This window comes from Idiotropiscis lumnitzeri, chromosome 14 (assembly GCF_059441095.1).
Source record: "Idiotropiscis lumnitzeri isolate Australia: NSW breed Sydney's pygmy pipehorse chromosome 14, RoL_Ilum_1.0, whole genome shotgun sequence".
NCBI lineage: Eukaryota > Metazoa > Chordata > Actinopteri > Syngnathiformes > Syngnathidae > Idiotropiscis > Idiotropiscis lumnitzeri.
In genome coordinates this window covers 18,359,080-18,379,884 of record NC_142404.1, presented here as the reverse complement: position 1 = coordinate 18,379,884, position 20,805 = coordinate 18,359,080, and the positions used below count along the sequence as shown (strand labels likewise).

Below are 20,805 nucleotides of genomic sequence, written 5' to 3'. Positions count from 1 at the left end.
GTAGCAGATCACAGATCAAAGAAAACCACAAATTGACATTCCAGAAGTGAAAATGCTGTCATTGTCCTTTTAAAAGAAAGGCAGACTTCTTGTGTAAAGCAAAAGTCGTACACAAGGCAATTTGTGGTGCTTTACAAAAAAAAAAGGACAAGTTAAACACAATTTCAATCTTAGTCCATTTCAATAAAGTCCAAGAGAAGAGTACAGGTTGTTTTTTTTATAGTATGTGTCCACATCTTGGCTAACTCGGGGCAATTATCAGGTAGAAAGGCGACAGAGAGTTCACTGAGATGTCTCAAACGCTCTCAGCTCATCAGTACGGCACTAATATTTTTCATTCTTTGCAGAAGCTCACGAATATCTGACTATGAGCACTGTTCTATGGTCTTTGTTAAGATGTTTTTGTTCTCAGACCGATGCTTAAAGGCTTCCAGCGCCATAACATAGATGCTAATTAGCATTAGCATCAATCTAGAGGACTCAAAGTTAAACCACGTGGTTGTTAGAAATAGACAAAGTGAAATTCAATTTGTTTTATGTTCAGTTGACAGTAAACCTCAGTCGGGAGTGGCAATCAACATCTTGAGGCCTCTTGCTAGCAAACTTAACTAGTTGCCTAATCACTTCCAGCTCACCAAAGTCGGGCAAGCGCTACCAAGGATGGGTGAAGAGAAAGAAACCAGACTTTTTCAAATCCAAAATGACTAATTCACTGTAAGTTTGGTTGAATTCCTGTGACCAATCCACTCCAATGAGTTCAGCACTTTCTTTTCAACTTTGCCCCACACCAGATGAAAGAAAGTAACCAGCGCTGTTATGCCAAATAACGCCTCATGACCCACTCTAAGCTTGTTTCGCTCACTTCAGTGATGCGATCCAAATGAGTCGATTATTCAGCCTCAGATGACTCTCAAAACGTTTTCTTGCTTGATATATCGGCCTCTTTTTATGAATGTTTGAACTCAAGTGCAGACGAGAAGGAAGAAAACGAGTTATTTTCTCTTTGTTATTCAACTCATGTTCATAAGCAGTGCGAGAAAATAAAATGACTCCCGAAAGATGATGGAAGAAATGGATTGGGAACAAATATTTTGTGTAATTAAATGGAAAACGCTCAATTTGGGGGGCATGGAAGCCAAACGGAACCTTTGCGAAAAAGGGCAGACAGGAGTTGCACCAGCTTGCAAAATTGGCATCTTGTTAGAGAACAGCTGACGTGGGCTGCTGCTGCGTGTGTGCCGCTCGAGATATTGAGCCTCGCCAAAGTCTATTTACTGTGACCAGGGAGACACATTACAGGCGGGAAACGTCCACCCAAACACAGCTCCTCTGTTCATGACACCGCTCCGTTCCGAAACCAAAGTCGGAACGTGTCAGAGGCTCGCACTAATCTATTAAAAGTCCAATAAACAAACATTTATTGGGATGTCGCAACCGGCGACCGATTTGACTCACTTGATTTTGCGTATCTCCCAATACCGATCCGTCTGATCCGATACCTCGTCACACCGTACCCCCTGAAATGGCGAAAACGGCTGGATTTTGTTGTTTAACTCATATTTGACAAATGTAATATTAATCAAAATGTTGTGTAGCAGCAAAGAACATATTCTAGCTAAAAAAAAAAAAAAAAAAATTGGAGTTGACTTCCCCTTTAAGTGAATGCCAACGAAAGTTGTGCATGTCTGTCAAGGTTTTGTCACTGTTATTAAATTTAAGAATTCACGAAATATTGGCCAACGCTGAAAGACTGCTTGTCGCTAATAAAATCTACACAAACAAGAATTCTTCCAAACTTATTCCGTGTGGTCACGACACACGGACGAATAGTGACATTGTTGTGTTGTTGACTTACCCACGATGATCCAAAGGAGCGTCACTTTGTGCTGGGCTGCCCTGCTCCGAGCGCCCATCCTGTCGCCCCCGCACCCTCTTCCAAAAGCTCCCCCGGGACACAAAGTTGATTAGAAGCACGGAAAGCGCTCAGAGGAGCGCGAAGAGTCTTGCTGGACGCCCATGAAGACGCATGGCGTGCCGATGCAACGCAGTCACTGAGCGCTTGGCAAAAGTCTTCGCGAGGTGCCCCAGCGCAGTCACGTGTAGCAGGGGAAGTGTGTGTGTGTGAGTGTGATGTGTGTGGTGGGGGTGGTGGGGGGTGTCATTTGCTACCTTCCACCTCGGGGACGCTCCACGCGTTGCGCGCTGTCGGAAGGCGTTTGGCGCGTCATGGGACGAAGCAGCCCGAGTGGAGCACAGTTGGCGAGGCGACAGCGCTCGTCCGTTTGCGTGGAAATGTGAATGTGTCCTTTCGTGAGGACCGCACACACTGGGGGTGGGGGCGCGGGTGGGGGGGGAACCCAAACATAGCAATTGCTGCACCGGGAGGCGGGTTGAGGCGCGATGAGGGGTGGTCGAGCTCGCTGGAGGGGTGGAGGTGGTGCAGTCCTTATGGTACTTTTCCATTGGCTCATCGGAAATTTTGAAATGAAAACTTTAAGTAATATGTGCACAGTATTCTATATAAAGTTTTCTCTCTTTTTTGGGGGGCGGGGGGGGGGCGTAGTAATTAAATGTCTATTGAAGAGGAAGCCGCATGTGGAGCTTTAAAAATCAACTAAACACAACAATAAAGTGAAGAGTTGGTACCAAAGTACTCAGGGTGTAATTTAGGCACTATGTCATGTCTTTTATTAGTTGTTTTATGTTGGCTGACTGGTGCTTTCACATTTTATTTAAATTGAATTGTCTGTCACTGCCATCTAGTGGTCATAAGGAGCCCTACAAAATTGGCTTTTCATCCATTATGCAATCATTTTAAAATGAAGGCATCCCTCTAACTTTGAGCTTAATTTAAACTTACATCTAATTAGTCTCGTTATATTTCTTGAGTTTTATATGCACATATCACAGTTCTTCTGTGTTTAGGAAAGAAATGGAACTTGTATCTTATATCAAAATCAAAACCTTAAAATTGCATTCCCCTTCTTTGCCAATTAATTTTATTTTTGTAGGCCTACTCATGATCACTGTAATGTTTTTTCTCTTTTGTTTTGTTTCTTGGCTGACTTGTTCTTTGGTTGTTTATGCAAGTTGGCCTATAAGAATTAATAAAAACAATCCTCAATTTTCTGTATCTCTTCTCCTAACTGGCGGAGCAGACTGACTTCCACCGGGCAAACAGCAAAGGCGGAAGAAAACAAACATTGATCAAATCAGTTCCCTAAGTTCTGTATTGTTATGTCTTCAATTCATTTTTGATCGAAGCCATTCCTGACCACCAACAAGATCTCACTGCAAACTGCATAGATGATGACAGAACGTAAATAAACTAAAAATCTTGAGTCAGGCAGCAATGGCAACGTCCTGGTATTTTAAAAACGTGCCAGTCTGTCTGTGCGTCTCCCAGGCAACCGTGCGTAAAACGTGAAGCAGGAGGCGTGCAAAGAAGCCTTGAAACACAAGAGTGTTGAGAAAGGAAGGACATTTTTTTTTAGAGGACCCGTGAATGTGTTGGCAATGAAACGGCGTCACAGTAAGTTCAAAGTTTCAAATGGCAAACTCGGCTCAACGTTTGAAATTCTGCGCATTAACCTTAAATTGAGCAAGACTAAATGGTTATTATGAACACTTTATTGCTCCAGCACGTATTTGAGAATGTGTTTTCCAAAAATCATGTGCTTAATGATGCGTATTGTGGTGACTCATTGGCAGGGATAATGTGACACGTCTCTGTGGAGACAAAGCCATCATCGGAGACTTGCTTACATCAGCGGGCGAACACAAACAGCAACATACCATACAAGACTGAGGTATGTTGAGAAATAGGCATCCAAATTTTTCTCTCTGGGCTGGCTCTTTCCTACCAATGACAATTCCGCATGTCACGTGACTCCAATCTTGCGCTGACGCTCAAGCTCCCGGGAGTCCTTTTCAAAACAAACACATGACATAAGGGTGAGTATTCCCTTGTCAATGATTGCATGCATACCACAACCGATGGCCATGAGTTTTTTTTTTTTTTCAGTTGCCTTGGTATTTTTCTCAGCTCAGAATTGAATTTCTCAAAATGATGTGTTCAAGTTGCACATGGTATCGCTGTTCACATCACATCATCGCTTTGAACAAGTCACAAATGCTTTTGTATGGCCATGAAAATGATTACTACTTATTTTATTCTCTGGCTTTTGCCATTTGTACAAGCTGTTTTGAGAAATGCACTTGCTTGTACTCAACGTATTAGATGCATTATTTGCTTTTCTAGAGCGTTTGATGCCTCTTTTTCCGTCATCACCCCCCCCGTTTGGCGCACTTGCACATTCGATGCCTCCGCAACTGCACACGCCGCATTTCTTTGCTGTCTTTCGCTTATATTTCACCTCCTTGTTGCGTCCAGGTGGGGGCTGATGTGATTCTGTGCAACGCTCCACGTCAGCCCACCTGAGCTCCAAGACAAGCCGCCGGGCTGGAGCGATGAGATGACAACTGCTGCTCTGCTTTCCATCATCGTGGCAACATGTGCAGCCCTCTGAACGAAGAAATTGTCCATATGATGCTTGAGGTCGTAAGTCTCTCAGGTAGAGATGAAAAAAACAAAACACTGCCTACTAGATGAAGCAACGCTGATGTCTTTTTAAGCATTTAAATTAAGGTTGTAACTTTATAACATGCTTTCAATCAAAGAAAATGTAAAGGATTTCATTGGCTGGAGCAGATAAAAGAAATCCATTTTCCAGTGAGGCCATGCATATGCGCACACACCTCTGAATATTCGACTCACTTCGCGAGCACACGTTCCTTCCTCTCACACAAACGTAACATTCCAAGTTTGTGTATAATCCTGTTTTGCAGCGCAATAACCCGCCAAATATCTTCAAAGGCTCCCCTCGTGGGTGAGTTGCCAATAAGAAAAGCTGGTTTGTGTGTGAGCGTGAGGCGCTAACACCATGACGTGCATTCAATGAAGAGTGTAGAAACGGTCGTGGGTAAGACGGCTTTTTGTTTTTGTTTTGGCACTTTGTAGCTTTGCTGTGTAAACAAGACCAGCTTGAAGGAAGGTCGGGATGAGGACTTGGAGTTTTGAAAATGCTTGACACGCTGACTCTCAAACAGTCTCGGCGAGCACAACAGGTCCAACAGTGGACTGAAAACTTTTCTTTGGATGGCAGATGCCAAGGCGGCGGCGTCAACGACGTCTCTGGAGCAACGCGATTGCGGCGAGGATTTGATGTCGGAGCTCGGATGTTTGGACCTCCAGTTGGAGCTGGAAAGCAGGCGATTTGTGGCCTTTGACAACAGGGAGGTAAGTCGCATGATTTTGATTTTCTCGAGAAATTGATGTAAGGTTTTGGGTTTCAAATGGATCAACGGGCCACTTCATTCAAAAGCTAAGATAAATAATTAAATAAAAAATAAGTGAAAGAGCTGAATTTAATACAAAAAAAATGTTTGAATTTTATTGTAATTATTTGACAATTACAGGGCCATTTGGGATCTGCAGGGTGTCAAGTGGACCACTGCGAAAGCCCGAAACCAGGTACGTTTTGTTTTTTTTCAGAAATGCTGCAGCACGTATTACACATATCAGAAACGGTCACAATAATCTTGAGGTTGTGTCATGGCGTATTCTTACATTGGATGCCGTTTGCAAATTGAAAATGGCGTTTATTGGGACCTCAAACCACACCCCCGGTGTATTCCAGTTACTTTTGATAAAACGTCTTTTCCTCTAATTATTTGGATTCCAAACGCTTGCTCGAGCGCATCATCAAACGTAATCTTCTTCTTCCGAAGTGAGTGAATGAGAGTGGGCGGGAGGGAATGACTGAAGTGGGTCAGGCTGGGATGGGCTAATATGCGTGGGTGGGCGGGGTCTCCTTAGCGTGACAGCCTGCCTGCTGGGACACTTACCTGTGAGCCAGCAGCTTCATTCACTCACAGACGGAGCTTCGAAAAAGTGCAAAAGGAAAAACTGCAGATGAATTAGGAGGCAACTGGAACGAAGAGGTAATTAAACTTGCCATTTCCATGTACTGGTGGAACATGCTCTTGTCGTCTCTGAATACTGTTTGCTGTACGTTTATAATTAATTTGTGTCTTCAAAGCAGACAAGGAAGATGAGGAGAGCGTTCCCAGCCTCCAAAACGTGACGTTAACGCTGACGGACATGACGCAAGCCTGCCAGGACGCAGTTACACCAAGCAGGTGGGCAACGGGCAGCGTGTTTATGCACTTTTTCCAAGCATGTGTTTAGACGTAATCACAAACACTCAAGTACACACAAACATGTGCGTGTACAGTTAACACACGGCAGCGTCGATACACACCACAACACCTCCGTGACCGGAATTGTCAACGAGTGCCTCCTGCTTTGACATCAGCATGAGAATGGTGGCCTCTCCGGTTACGCGGGCACACTTGTTTGCAGCCACCTGTCGCTGCGTTCAGAGGACAACCTGTTCTCCCCAAACAGGTTAGAAACAGAAAGACTGGGAGTGAGGGGGGGGGGGGCAGTGAATCAGCCCCATTGTCCTTTACATAGAAGCTTCACTTTTGAATCAAGTCCAAGTTATCCAAGGAGGGAAAAAAAGCTCTTTGAACAGGTTTGTAATTTCCAGAGGTAGAGATAGTCAGATAGAAGAGACGAGTCTTTTGGCTTTGTATTCACCTCAACACACTTTAATCAATTTTAGCACCACCTGTTTGTCATCTCGAGCAAACTACAGCATCAATCACGGCCATAATGCTTCGCACGATGTAAACTTCCATCTTGTGTCCATCCCAATTTTTTTTCAGGGGAACTTTACCCAGCTTGGGTAATAATTGCTGGCGCCAAAGCCATTTGGATCCTGTTCGCTTTTCGGGACAGCTGACTCAGAGAGGCAACCGGCTGCCTGCACCGCCAACACACAGGTACAAGTACATTGTTCTGTTATACATCGGGCAGGTGTTGCAGTTTTACAACTGAAAATCTTACGATGACCAAACCCTACGTATAAACAAAGTACAGTACTCAATAACGTACGAGGCATAAACATACATAAAGAGACATGAAAAAAAAAGAAAGTTGTAATCATAATGTCAGGGTTAGTCTCCAGCAAAGTTCATAATCAAAGTGTAAAGATTGCCAACAAATGAATGTTTTGGGCAGACGACCGCTCATTGAAAGGAAGGGATTTGGATATCAGGTTTATGTTTGGAAGCTCGGGAGGAATTTCAGTTTGTAAATGGCAAGGCAGAACACCTGTGATCTTCAATGGCCAGGCAGCATTAGCCATCATTGATCGGTTCAAAACATGAGCTCACGATGGCTGAGCTTGCACGACACGGAGACAAAATGTTAATTCAGCTCAAATTTGTGTGCCCCTCACAGGCGGAGAACAAGAAGTGTGCTCACCGCATCGCCATCCTCCTTAGGCCTTCTATCTGTAGCGGAGCCAAACAAGCTCAGCCAATCAGCTCCCAGCATTATGGAACCGCTACTGTGTGCCAACTACGTGCTTCAGGCCAGGGCACACATTCAGACACGTATGGACAATATACACAAATTATGTACGCTAAAAGAAATTCCGTTTGCAATTAGGTCTCGCCAGGAGATATTTTGGTTTCCATGTCTAAGAACGCAAGTAAAAAACATGTTTATTGTGAATATATATTGAATTGTAATTGCTAAAACACTGTGTGTGTGTGTGCAGGACTGGGCTCTCACGAACCTATCGGACAACAAAAGGTGTGCTTCACACAGCAACTGATTATTTAACATAATCCGCTATCCTGTAAGTTTTTTAAAAAACTTTTGAACGTATTTTCCGATGTTCCAACAGGGTCCCATTTTGGCTCTGCAACCAGCTTCCCCTCTCCGGACACCCAAGCAGCTGGCACCGCTGGATCTCCGTCTCAGAGACAATTCTACTGCAGCAATACTAAAACACGGTGTTCCCTTGAAGCCCCTCAGCAAGAGCCCTCTTTTTCTGAGCCACATTAGGCGGAGATTTTCACGGGGCACGCCACGTTCCAGCTCGCTCACAACAAGGGGCGGCAGTGAGGACAGCGGGTCCAGCACCAGCAGTCAGAGTTCTTCTGATCTGGAAGATGAGGATTACGGAAGGGATACGCCTGAAGACATTCACTTGATGTTTACTGAAGGAAAGGATTCGAAGCATCCTGAAGGCACGTGGTGCACAGACCAAGACGCTGAGTTCTTCGCTGGGAAGACGGAGCAGAGTGTAAAATCTCAGTTAAAAAGCTGTTCCATTTCAGTGATGCATAAGTCAACGGAGCCTGCGAGCTGTCACAGTTTGATCAACTGCAACCACGCGAAGCAGGATTGCAATATGAGCCCAAGTAGAGACAAAACACCAATCCCGTCAAAGTCCAATTATGACAATAGCAATGTCAGCACTAAGACTGAAAAGCAAGGAGATACCACAATGAAGGGTCACTTTCCTAATGATCCCGCAAAGGATTCCAAGATTAATGAGGTGGTTTCTTGCAAAACACAGGCTGACAAGTTAAATAACAGCTCCACTTTTGTGGAGAGTCCTTTAAATTTTCCACTTAACAACCAATGCACAGATCTCAAGCGAGCCAAAGGGACGAAAGCATTTAAGCCTGCCCAAAGCTCGGCAAAAGAATCCAGCGCAAACGATGAACCCACTTCAAACCTGCCCATTAACAGATCTGGACATAAAGGCAGAAATGTCCAAAGAACAAATAAGGCCCCTAGAAAACTCTCTCTTCCCAATCAATGCAGAGATAATGCTGGAAGAAGACCTGAGCAAATTGCGGATGATCAGGTTGAAGACTCTTTGGCTAAATCGGAGTTGAAATCAGTTAAGGTTGGTAGGACCGGTAACGCCTCCTTACCGAGGAAGAGGGGCAGCGTTAGTGCTCACAGAAGGGAAAGTCCTGACGAGGTGTGCACTCGCCGAGTACAACAGTACCCAAGAGCCAAAGAACTGAAGCTAAAGAGTCCAGACGGAGCTGGGATACAAAGATCTCAATCTGCTGTGGACATCATCACATACCAAGACATGTTTACAACCATTCAAAGTCAGGGCGAAGGACCTGCGATTTATGAAATGTTTGCCGGTCCTATCTACCATAATCTTCGAAATCCACTCATCTGCGAGGACAAACATTTGCAGTCTGCCCTTTGCAGGAAGTGGCCAGAAAACCGTAAAGACAAATACAGACCCGTGAAACAAGTGCAGACTAAGATGAGGGGAAGCCCAACAGAGACAATTGTGGTTTCGACTAAAGGCAAAGCAAAACTTTTATCCTCACGGGCGAAAGCTCACCTCACACATGCAACAAAGCCGGCACACAAAAGGCAGAGCAGTACCAAACCTGAGACTAGACTAGATTTTTTGAACGAGAGTGAGATAAGTCATAACTTTCTAGAAAAGGTTGAAGGGCCAACGTTATCTAGCATTGAGGAAGCTCTTTCTGGACTTAAGTCAGAAACTCATAATCGTTTACGTATGAATATGGAAGAAACAACTTTAAATTCAACAGATCAGATCAATACAACTCAAATGACTCCTGAGTCATCAAAAAACACCCAAATCCCAACGTTTGAGACTTGGGAATCTCACCACAGCTTCGGCCACACTGCTATGTCACCAGTTTATCAGAGGTTTCTGGATGGTGTGGGCGATGGGCCACTTACAGATGACTTGTTGCAATGTCTGGCCGAGGAGTTGATCTCACTGGATGAGAAAGATACGACTGGCCCGTGTCTCCCAAACCTGGAAATGGAGAACCAAAAAGAAGACAATCACATAGAAAGGAATGCTCGCTCTTGGGTAAATCAGAAAATAAATATATGACTCGCCAATGATGATTTGGAAATTGAAATTGATCACTTCCTTTCATTTTTTTCAGGTTATGTCAATGGACTTGACTGCCTTGCGTGGATCCGGGTTAGGCGACACAATTTCGTGGACTAAGGGTGAAGTACTTGGCCGTGGAGCCTATGGGACGGTATATGAAAATTATTCCTCCTATTACCACGTCTGCTTATGTTTGTCCTGAATTGATATATTAATGAACCTGGTCTCGGGTGGGATGAAGTACTTGCGTTCAGTTGGATGATCTAAATTTGAACGAACATGACAACATTCTAGATGAATGGACATAAATAACCACAAACCTACCTCAAATTGTCATAGAAAATCTTGTAGGAGAGTGGAAGTTGGTCCCAGCACATCTCGAAATACTTGTCCATGATGCACGTCAAACTTGAACTTTCTGACCAGGTATACTGCGGCCTGACCAACCAAGGCCAGTTAATAGCTGTGAAACAGGTGACTTTGGATGCCTCCGACCCAGAGACGGCAAGGAGAGAGTATCGTCGGCTTCAGGGGGAAGTAGAGCTTCTTAAAACCTTGAGCCATGCCAACATTGTGGGTTTCCTCGGGACCTCCCTGTATCAGCACATGGTTTCCATCTTCATGGAGTACATCCCGGGGGGGTCCATTGCGAGCATTCTTCACAGGTGAGTCAAATTACTGGAGCACCAAAACATTTTTTTTTTGGGTTGACAAGGTCTTGCCACCAACTTGTTCTCCCGGGCTAAGGTTTGGGCCACTGCCAGAGCGTGTTCTGGCGTTGTACACCTACCAGATCCTGGAAGGCGTGGCATACCTTCACCAAAACCAGGTCATTCACCGCGACTTGAAGGGCAACAACGTCATGCTGATGCCAACCGGAGTGATCAAGCTCATAGACTTTGGTTGTGCCCGCCGCATCAGCTGTGCAAGTCACTCCAGCAGCGGGGACCTGCTTAAATCGGTTCATGGTACGCCTTACTGGATGGCTCCAGAGGTAATTAAATGAGTCCTGGATTCTCTTAAATCAGGAGTTTTAAATCCCATTCCTCAAGGGCCGGTGTCCTGCCTGTTTTCCATCTCGCCCCTGCTGTGACACACCAGTTTCAAATGATCAGGATCGTTATTGAGGTTCTGTAGACCTTGCTGGGTATCTGAAACATTTGAATCAGGTGTGTTGCAGCGGGCAGAGGTGGAAAACAGGCCGAGCACTCCGGCCCTCGAGTAACGAGATTGAGGACTTAAATGCTACTGATCTGACACAATAACGCCACGTGACAGTCATGTCTCACTCCGCAGGTCATCACTGAGACAGGATATGGCAGGAAATCGGATATATGGAGCGTGGGTTGCACGGTCTTTGAGATGGCCACGGGGAAACCCCCCCTGGCACACATGGACAAGATAGCTGCCTTGTTCTACATTGGGGCCAAAAGAGGATTGATGCCATCTTTGCCGGAGGGATTCTCGGATGGTGCCAAAGAGTTTGTGAACATTTGCTTGACAAGGTGAGAATTTCCTTTGCTGCAAATGGATCAGTTGATGAAAATTGGGACGTCCATTTTAATCTCCAGAATTGTATTTCCCATAGTGATCAGAGATTGCGGCCATCGGCAGACCAACTCCTCAGACATGCATTCGTCCCACGGAACAGGACTGGGGTTACTGCTTGTAAAGCTCAGCAAAAGAACTGCTGTGGTCACCCAGATGGACCATGTGGTTGACGAGCTTCTGTCTATGAAGGTTTTGACACGCGTCCGTAAGTTGGAAGCCTGACAATATTCAGATTTCTTTTGTCAAAACTGGAATCATTTTGTGCGCCTTAACGGAGTAAAGCACTTTAATGTACCACAGATGAGTAGAACTGAAAAATCCAATTTGGTAGAAATCGTGAAATTTGTGACAGCAGTTCTCCGGTCGAGCTTCACTGATGGTCGCATGGTTGGATTCATAATTTGCTTTTGGATACACTAGATTTTAAAAAAGGCCTCAGGGAATGTTTAAGATAATACGCTCTACATAATATGCTACATTGGATAAGTTTCAAATAGCCGACCGCATGGCGCATTAGCCAAATTCATTCAGGCGAATCAAAAGGCTCACTTTTCAAAATTCATACTCGTGAGGTTGGATGAGATTCAAGTGAAAGACGAGTAGCCTTGTTTCATGGCAAGATTCAGGAAGAGCGTTTAATGTGGACAACTTGTGTGGAGACGATGCTTTTAAATGTACCAAATGGATGAAGGATGACAACTCTACCAAATCTGCCCACAAAAAATAATCAGTTTCTCCCCACAAAAAAAAACAAAAAACACAGCAAGTCATTTCACAACTGATTTTCTTCTGGAAAGTACTGTCGAGTAAACGTTGCTGACGATTAAAAGGCGTCAGTGCCTCATTATTAACGTCTGATGCACTTCAAAAGGTTATACAGTACAGACATCCATGGCACACTACTATAGTCTTTTTGTTAGCTTTCTAGTTTTCTCTTACCAATCGGGTAATATGGTAAAAAGCACATGCCTCTTGAACACCGCATTTTCTCAATGCTGCCCAACCGGTTATCAATGGAGCTTTATTTTTTTTTTTTAATAGGATTTACAATTATATTGTCATAATTACAAGTCGCTCCAAACCTGAGTAGTCACGATATAATTGTCTTAACATACAAAAACGTATGTACATTTGCCTCCACTTGCAGTGAATGGTGAGCGTGTTTTTTTTTCCCGCATCCCTTTGATGAAAACTCAAAACAGGACTCAAGCGTAGAAAACAAATCTAAAGTTACTGAGGAAATGAAACGACACTTGAAACAAAATGCATCCATCAATATCGCAATAAGGAATGGCAACAAACAGAAGTTCAACTCCTCTCCAGCTGGCCATGGGCATGCTGCATAAAATTGCATAACTCTTGTTTTTAAATAGAAAACCGAGAGGAGCAAAATGAGGAAGGCGCAGATTCCGTGCCTTTGAAAGAATGTGTAATACTTTAGTTTTCCTGTATGGATGTGTGAAATGCAGAGTAGCCGCTTCCCTTCCGTGATAATACTTCCACCTGTCGTCCGCATGCACGCGCACGCACAAGCTTTGAGTGCTCATGGGTGCATTTCAGGAAAGAGACACCAGGAGAAAGATGGGACTGACAGCCCAGCGGTCCGAGTAAGGAAGCTTTACGTTCCACTTTTTTTTTTTTCCTACCACAAGCCCACACATATTCATTTTTTTAGTACAATGTTCTGCCGTTTCAATAAAGGGTATATCATCGCCTAAGTTTGCGCCTAGGGCACTTTAAGAAGGAGATGCGCATCATGGGAAGAAGCACGGCTGCAGAAGGCTTCAGTGTCTCTGGTCTCCCACTTCATGGGGCGACCCGCTAGGAGGGAGGTACTGCTGAGAGGTCCGCAGCCCACCTGAGTGTAACAGGAGGAGGTGCACGTTAGCCATAGCGCTGCAAGCTAGACGAGACACACTGCAGTACAGGAGAGGAGCAAGGAGGAGAAGACGGGCAAGAAGTACCTGCAGCACCAGTGCCACCCTTGGGGAGTTTGCTCGGTTTGGAGCAAGAAGATGCGGAGGAGGAGGAAGAAGGGTGTTGGTTGTGATTGGCCTCGGGGTGTGTCCGCTTCCGCAACGCCGATGCAGTCAAAGAAGTGGATCCGCTATGAGGAAGCGTGATTCCGTCGAGCGTTATCAGTCCCGGAGGACCTCGAAACAGCCCGTCGGAGGCCCCTTGTCCGTTGCCGCTGTGAGCGTGTTGGTTGTGGTGACTGTATTTGTGATGGCCGCTACGGTGCGATTTCTCTTTGCTCACTAGCGGGCTGGAATGTTTACTCTTGTTGTTGGTGGCAACGGCGGCGCCGCCTTCGTCCGATGAACTGTGGCGTTCAGCTGAGGAGGAAACCTTTATTTTCATCTTGAGCTCGTCCTTGCTTCGGTCCGACTGGGAGCTTCCGCCAGAGGCCGGAATCGCCAGGTGGAGATTGAGCAAACTTTTGTCCCATTTGTCACCATGATGGCGTCTGTCCTGCCCCGACGACGTGCAAGGAACCCGATTCTTCATTGGCGAGGCAGTGCAGGTGCCGCTCCCGCTGCCGAAACTATGGGCACTTTGGGACATTTGCTGCGTCTGAGAGTACTTCCTGTGATCGAGTTGGCTCGAAGACGGCGGTGCATAGTTTGAGCAAGACAACAAATCTCCTCTCATGTTGTTCTCGGTGAGCGTGGCCTGCTGCTCCAGTCGGCTTTTCGGCCCAGAGGCAGCAACGTCTGCAGCGTGCTTTTCTCTGTATTTATCCAGCGACATTTTGGGGGCTGAGGAGTGTTGTGGCGGTGGCGGAAAAGATGATAATGTAGGCGGCTGATGCTTGCCAGCTCCGCCTTTTAGTTCCTGTTTGATGTTAAGATTGGCGGTTTTCTCAGTCTTGATTGCTAATGGAGGAGGATACAAAGCGGAAGCAGAGGCCTGCAAGGACAGTGTCTGTTCTTGGTGAGGGATGCTGAAAGGCTCCTGTTTTATACAGCCGGATGAATACCCCGCTTGACTCAGGTTGGTCTGGGGCCACTCACTGTGACTCGGTGGGTTGAAAGGGCCAGCCAAGGAGTCCAGAGACAGCGGTGCGCCTCCAGACTGAGTTGAAATCGACACAAAGGCGGCACCTGCTTTGGAAAAACTTGAGCGAGGTACTCCAACAAGGGAGCCGTCAAGCAGGGAATGGTCTTGGAGCATGGAAGGTCCAGCGATGGAGGTATCTGTCAGTTGGCTGTTCTCAGATTTCGGCTTCTTAGCAGCTTGGGTTGCCTGAGGTGTAAAGAAAATAGTTTTTTTCCGCCATTCTTACCGGACTGTGTCACAATACAAGTCAGTCTTACAAAACTAGTTTTTTGAGTTACAAGGATGCATGTGAAGCAAATTAAAATTGTATTGCTCGCAGTTTGTAATCGAGTAAACCTCGGTTTAAGACCCAGTTTCGTTCGTACTGCAACAACTTAGCTGGAATTAGCCCACAATAATGTAGTCGTAAATTCAAAATTATAGTAACGACTGGCTTTTGGCATGGTCCCCTTCTTAACACTGGATCCAAAATATTTGAAGGCATGTGGTGTCATATTGTTGATCCCCACACAGCTTGTGCGTCAAATAGATCCACTTGAATGCATTTCAAAGAGACAAATGATTCATCTTACTCTCCAGTTGCGAATTCTCTTTAACCGGCTGGGCGTCTTTTCCAAAATCTGCAGAAACTCATGCGTCAACTCTGGCAAACACAACAAAGTGTCATTAATGCAACAGTTGCAAGTACATTTGTGTGTCGTCTTACCATCAAGCAGCTCAAGCGTAACGGAGCTGTCCACGTACACCCACCAGTGTTTGCCGTCGGTGGACACTGGTATCTCCCAGTTGGACCACTTGCACGCCAGGTGAATACACACACAGGCAATCACTGTGGGCTTGTACTGTAGGCAGAATGTAGTGAGGTGTAGACTGTTGTGTGTGTGTGTGTGATGTGAATGAGTGGATTGATGCGTTCCAGCCACGGTCAGGATTGGTTCCACATGTGAACACAAAAAGGAGGACAGAAGGCGCAAATGGCATTGATTCATTGCTTTTATAAACACAAAAACGCTGACAATTTTTTTCAACCGTAAGAGTTGCAATTTTTAAAAAAACAAAACTGTAAAACAAGTTGTTCATGTCAAACAAATTAAGAAATGATGAGCGTGACTATGAAAGGAAGAACATAAATGGCAGAGGGCATTGGTTAGCATTAACTTCACTGCTGGAAATATTAAGATGTCCCGTATACGAAGTGGAAAATGATGCGTTGCCATCGAAAAATACATCTCAAATGAATATGATTATGAATGTCAACAAATGGCGATTGCTACAATGGCTAAAGCTGGCAGAGCTTTCTTAGCCTAGAAAACTTTAAGTCTGGACTTAAATTTAAAATGTATTTAAGCACACTAGGAAAATAAAAGACAAGTGTAATTGTCCATAGATATTCTTCAGACTGGCAAATTAGCCCTACGTGACTTATAAAATATGAAAGTTGGGCTCACTGAATGGCCCTGACACAACAAATAATCCAGGAAGACATTTGAAAATGTGTCCATTTCATGACTAAATGTTAGCGCGCCTGAAAGGAAAATCATGCAGGGAGGAGCAAGTGTCTTAGAATTAAATTTGTACCAGCATTGTATCAAAAAGTCTGATCAGTGAAAAAGAAATGGATTACAATCAAAAGACATGTTGAAACAAACCCTTTAAGGACCCACTTTCAAATGCGTTTAGAGTCATTCTTGAAATACAATTAACTTGGCGATCGAAAACATTTCGGACGGACTTCAAATTTGGGCATGTGCTTCAAAATTGTATTCTTAGCATGCAGGTCGTTAATGGGTAAGACTCACTTGAGATTAATGATAATTATCTTTTTGTAAAACAGCCAGTAAGCAATTACAGAGAATCATATGCAGAACATGAATATGAAAAGAGAATTTGAAAAAAAATGATTTGGCTGTACTTACCGGAAGGACCTCTATGAGAAATGTTTACATCTGTGAAATCTTTAGCGGCTATTCAGGCTACCAAAGTGTCTTTTAGAATTCTGCACTTTTTCGCAACCGAACAAACATGTGGCTTTTTCAAGCGCACCACTACACTTCGCGTCTTGCATTCAACCCATCGGTGCCAACACATGGTCCCTTGTACAATACACCGCACTGCGACTGGGGCCGGGAACGCCACAAGCCACCAAGCCGCCAAGCCCCCGTCCCGCTCCCTCGGATGGAGGGAGGGGAGCGGCGGGCGGCAGGCCGGCGTCCCAACAACCACCAGTGCAAGGAGGGCCCGTTGGACACTGAAAGGGTACCCTGCATTACAGGAAGCAATGGTGTGCAGTCAAAGTGCAACAAAGGAGGGGCAGGATAACAACCTGTTGGTAGCCATGAAATAGGAAGTCTGTGCCAGATCCTTGCTTGCTGTGTGAGACACAAAGACAAACCAGATGACAGGGAAAGCAATTACAAGTGTGGCAAGCCAAAACAACAAGAGAAAAGCAGTTACTTTTGTGCCATTTGTATTTCCAAGTACTTCAGGTTTTACGTTGTGCTTTAGCTCCCATTGAAACTCATTCAGCCAAGACCAAAATTGAAGCGAAGCACAAGGCGTGATTTGGTCGGGTTGCAAATTGCTTGCGAATGCCCCATTTGAGAATCGGACGACACATGCCGTAGTTTAAAAAAATATTAACAACATAGCCCTTGCCCAGGGCTCACCAATTGATTTTGGAGGAACCTTACGCCTGGCAACGAGTTTTTCTGTCCCCGATTGAAGTTCAGCTTAAGCTCGATGGCCGTCGCACTGCTCCAACGCAGAGTACAATTTATGCCATCCATGACAAAGATCTCAAAACAGGATCGCTTCTTGACAAAACACACAGACGAAACTCTGCTACCACGGCGGATGAAAACCCCAAACTCCGAGAACAGGCGGAGAAGTTTAGTTTTGTCATCAGTTGTGGAAGGAGCAGTAGCACTACTCCGTGTTTTGTCAAAAATAAATCCAGTTTGGAAAAACTTGCCATGGATAGCATAACCTGAGTGCAAACGCTTCCAATTCAGTCTTGGACTTGGCATCGCGAGTGTCTCTCCAGGTCTAAAGTGTCCAATAATCAGCCAACAGAGAGCAAATTAATTCCAAGATGACAAGGGGCGGTACAATCACTTAGTCATCAGGCCTCCACAACCTATTTTAAGAGGCGGGGTTGGACAAGAGCAGAGGGCACAAAAAGCAAAGAAAGAAGCCTCTACCTCGAACTAGCTGGGAACATTTCACCACATCAGTGTGTGGGTGATCAATAGTAATTTCAAAGCCTGGAACAAAATACATGACAGGTGAGTTCAACACAAGACAGTTGGGAGGTGACGTGTCATTTTTTTTTCTCCTCCACATTTTTCACCGACTTGCTGTTATTCGGACGACGCAAACAATGGCAAGTGAGTGTTCAAGTGGAACATAGGATTTTTTTTTTGTTAGTACTTTGGTGAGTGAAATTGCATCGCGCAATTAGGCCAACCAAATAAATCAACGATGAATCTTGTTCTCAGATTTAAAGGGGACATATTATAGAAAGCTGAATTATGAATTGCTTTTACATAAAAAAAAGTTTGGAGTGGCATGGTCTCTAAAGACTTAAGAATTTGTTCACGAGCTATGACTGAAAAGGTGTCTATGAACGAGTCCTTCTGAATGTTTCTGAATTGTGACCTCACTATTTGCATCATTTACATCGTCTCAACACAATTTCTCCGCACAGGATTTAACAGTCAGACTAGGTGACGAGCGACGGCCGGAGTCCAGAATACATGAAGACTCCAAAGCTAAATGCTAAGCAGCGCTGCGCTGTTAACGCGAGTAAGCAACTTTTTCTACTTGCGCATCTTCTAACATCTCAAAATGGACCCCATTTGTTTGCCCGTCTACAGTGCATCATCAGCATAATTCTACACTGATGCGTAATTACATCCGAGCGTTTCATCCTTTTTCTATTTCCCACCCAAGAATATCAGAGACCTTTTTTCGAAGACACTTGGGAAATATTTTCAATTGTTTGCATAATACGTCTCCTTTAAATGAACTTGTGAGAAAACTATAAATCCCACTCGAGCCATTTTTAGCGCTAACAGAAAAAGGAATGACATGTCACCTTGTGCCAATCCATTAAGTCAAGAGTACAACATTTGACGTTGAAGTTGACTAATAAACTCCGTGATCAATAACAAGTCACCCTCAGGTATGCTCAGCCAATATTGTCAACGATTCACATACTGTAGTGCTCTCTCTCGCACTCATGTCATCCACTCGGGGTCACCACTACTTACCAAGCGTCTGCAGCACTATGGATTCAAGTATCACCAGCTCTTGAGCTTGCTGGAGGTATGCCTGAAGTTTGATAGACAGTCATTACATAACAATTGTAATGAGTCTATGATCTCACCTAACAGCTGAGTTGAAATGACCAAAGCTGAAACCAGAGAGGCCATTACGCTATTTAACCAAAGCGCGTGTAGCTGTTTGGAGCGTGCCAACAGCAAAAATGACCCCGATGTCGGGGAGTGGCGCAGGTTATACAGTGGGAAACCATGGCCAATGAGTGGACTGGGAAGGTGACGCATGGAAAGGAACATGAAAAGAAAAAAGAAAAAAACGACATACACCATACTGGACATAGAGATACCCCAACTTACATTACTCTTTGTATCAAGAGGCGATTCTTGCGGGTTTAAGCAGGCGTGCGCAACTTTAATCACATATTCCAGTTTCCGTGGCTGCTCTTCCACTTTGGCAGCTAAAAATAGCGTCGTCGGCGATATTGTCTGTCATGGAAATGATAAAGCATATTAGAATGTGTTCAACATTATAATGGTTCAAAATATATATATATATATATATTGTAGAAGACAACATACTTACATTCCTGTGAAATTTGGTGAATGAGTGGTGCATGTAAAATCTATGCATGTAAACAATTGCTGTATTTATAGTTAGTTGAGAGCTGGAATGTGGGTCAAGGGAAAGATGTGCATTGTTGGCTCACTTATCACCCGTTTTCAGTCCTGAAAACAAGTATCAAAGGTCTTCAGTTCAAAACGGAATTCACATCCCAAGTCAACATTGTAACCTGAATACGTTTCTGTCTCAACTCACGGTCGCTAACACAAAACCCTTTTCAACATCCACCCATCCAATTTTAATCATACTTGTCCTGGTTTGTGTTGCGGGTGATCTGGGGACTATTCAGGCTGACTTTGGGCGACAGGTGGGGTCACTCTAGACTGGACGCCAGTCAATCACAGCGTATATAGACAGACAACAATTCTCATCACTCACGTCTGGGAACAAAAGTTGCAAGAGTTACATTCACAGTTGCCGACGCCCACGTCACTTGAGGTGTCGATTTGTTTGTATATTTTGAGGCCATCTTTCTTAAGACTAGCTTCTTATATTTTTCAAATTATAAAAACTTTAGTAATGCTCCTTGGGTCAAGAAGAAGGTAAATCTTGGCCTGGTGGCCCGTCAACCATGGGGCACACTTTGTCAACTGATAATTTTGAATTCTAGAGGATGTGTGAGAGGAAATCAAAGTAGTTGGAGGAAACCGATAGAAGCAGCTGCGGAGTGGGCAAACTCAAGATTCACACCCACATTTTTTACGATAAAGCAGATGACCCAACCACTGTGCTGCCAATCATAATATAAACCAACAAAACTCAAAAATAATTATTATGGCGGCAACTAAGCGTTCCCCTTGTCTACGTAATCTCACATAGTGCATATGTCAGAATCGTTGAGCCGCTTAAACCACGGCCCAAATTCCTCAGTGTTGCGCAAATGACGTTTCATACCCAAATCAGTCAGTCAGTAAAAGCGCGATCAACAAATATTTCGGCGTCCTTCTCTGACGGGATTAAGAACAAAACCTTTCCATGTTTTTATGAACAGGTGGCCGGCGAAGTTGACACAGCCGCAAATATAATCCACGGCCTTCTTCTTATCCAGGCTAACCCGCAGCGAGCGAGTTAGCATGCTAATATGCCACCCGTGGCTAAGCACAACGCGTTTCCGTCGGCTTAGCGGCGAAGTAACGCACGGTATTTACGTAACACACTTGAATGTAAGTCGTTCCTCTTCAATTGTTCACTCGACAGATGTCATCGTTCATTAGCTTCCGCGTCTAGCCTCAGAAGCAGTTTGTTTACGAAGGATACACATTGAGCCTCTGTCCCATGTCTTGGATCAGGTTCGCCGCTTGTTGCCGGTAAGATAGCTCCCGGTCCGGTTCCACTCCGCATCGACGAGACGGCGTGCTTTCGAGCTGCTCCCGGCTGAAAACCCACCTCGAAGAAGATCCCCGGCTCGCCGCCATTGCTCTTCGACAGTCATGGAGAACGCGGATATGACGTCAGCCAATGA

The 20,805-nt window shown here is 44.8% G+C and overlaps 3 protein-coding genes across 8 annotated transcripts in view; 1 reads left to right on the top strand and 2 right to left on the bottom strand.

Annotated features, from left to right (window-relative positions):
* The window catches only part of ramp1 (receptor activity modifying protein 1), a 21,130-nt gene extending 18,879 nt beyond the window's left edge, over positions 1–2,251 (bottom strand). Inside the window, exon 1 of the mRNA XM_088315473.1 lies at positions 1,856–2,251. Within this exon, the coding sequence (XP_088171599.1) occupies positions 1,856–1,913 (58 nt within the window). The 5' untranslated portion in view covers positions 1,914–2,251. The remainder of the gene's footprint in view (positions 1–1,855) is intronic.
* map3k19 (mitogen-activated protein kinase kinase kinase 19) overlaps positions 1–14,143 on the top strand; it is a 22,279-nt gene extending 8,136 nt beyond the window's left edge. The window contains exons 1-15 of one of the 5 annotated variants that reach the window (XM_088315463.1): positions 3,486–3,532; positions 3,712–3,809; positions 4,394–4,574; positions 5,166–5,299; positions 5,479–5,533; positions 6,105–6,201; positions 6,793–6,909; positions 7,370–7,524; positions 7,692–7,726; positions 7,821–9,803; positions 9,883–9,981; positions 10,257–10,495; positions 10,578–10,824; positions 11,127–11,335; positions 11,419–14,143. In XM_088315463.1, the coding sequence (XP_088171589.1) occupies positions 4,514–4,574; positions 5,166–5,299; positions 5,479–5,533; positions 6,105–6,201; positions 6,793–6,909; positions 7,370–7,524; positions 7,692–7,726; positions 7,821–9,803; positions 9,883–9,981; positions 10,257–10,495; positions 10,578–10,824; positions 11,127–11,335; positions 11,419–11,551 (3,564 nt within the window). In that variant the 5' untranslated portion in view covers positions 3,486–3,532; positions 3,712–3,809; positions 4,394–4,513 and the 3' untranslated portion in view covers positions 11,552–14,143. Of the gene's footprint in view, positions 1–3,485; positions 3,533–3,711; positions 3,810–3,908; positions 3,955–4,393; positions 4,575–5,165; positions 5,300–5,478; positions 5,534–5,892; positions 6,004–6,104; positions 6,202–6,792; positions 6,910–7,369; positions 7,623–7,691; positions 7,727–7,820; positions 9,804–9,882; positions 9,982–10,256; positions 10,496–10,577; positions 10,825–11,126; positions 11,336–11,418 lie in introns of those variants that run through there. The other 4 variants (XM_088315462.1, XM_088315464.1, XM_088315465.1 and 1 more) reach the window with 4 other exon arrangements.
* ccnt2a (cyclin T2a) lies at positions 11,987–20,805 on the bottom strand. 2 transcript variants are annotated; one of them, XM_088315468.1, is made up of 10 exons: positions 20,601–20,804; positions 19,305–19,386; positions 19,079–19,207; positions 18,713–18,773; positions 17,642–17,704; positions 16,765–16,810; positions 15,148–15,311; positions 15,014–15,084; positions 13,346–14,627; positions 11,987–13,239 (listed from the first exon to the last, which is right to left on the bottom strand). In XM_088315468.1, exons 1-10 carry the CDS (start codon positions 20,756–20,758, stop codon positions 13,166–13,168), a joined length of 2,130 nt encoding a protein of 709 aa, XP_088171594.1. In that variant the 5' UTR covers positions 20,759–20,804; the 3' UTR covers positions 11,987–13,165. The 2 variants fall into 2 exon arrangements, with proteins under 2 accessions (XP_088171594.1, XP_088171593.1); XM_088315467.1 differs by having other exon boundaries at positions 11,987–14,627; positions 20,601–20,805.

Excerpts from the sequence above, each read along its gene's own strand:
- ccnt2a (XM_088315467.1), bottom strand. The coding sequence starts at position 20,758 with ATGGCGGCGAGCCGGGGATCTTCTTCGAGGTGGGTTTTCAGCCGGGAG. Across the intron at positions 15,085-15,147 it reads TACGCTTGAGCTGCTTGATG|AGTTGACGCATGAGTTTCTG; the intron begins GTAAGACGACAC and ends TGTGTTTGCCAG. Across the intron at positions 14,628-15,013 it reads AGAGAATTCGCAACTGGAGA|GCAACCCAAGCTGCTAAGAA; the intron begins GTAAGATGAATC and ends TTTACACCTCAG.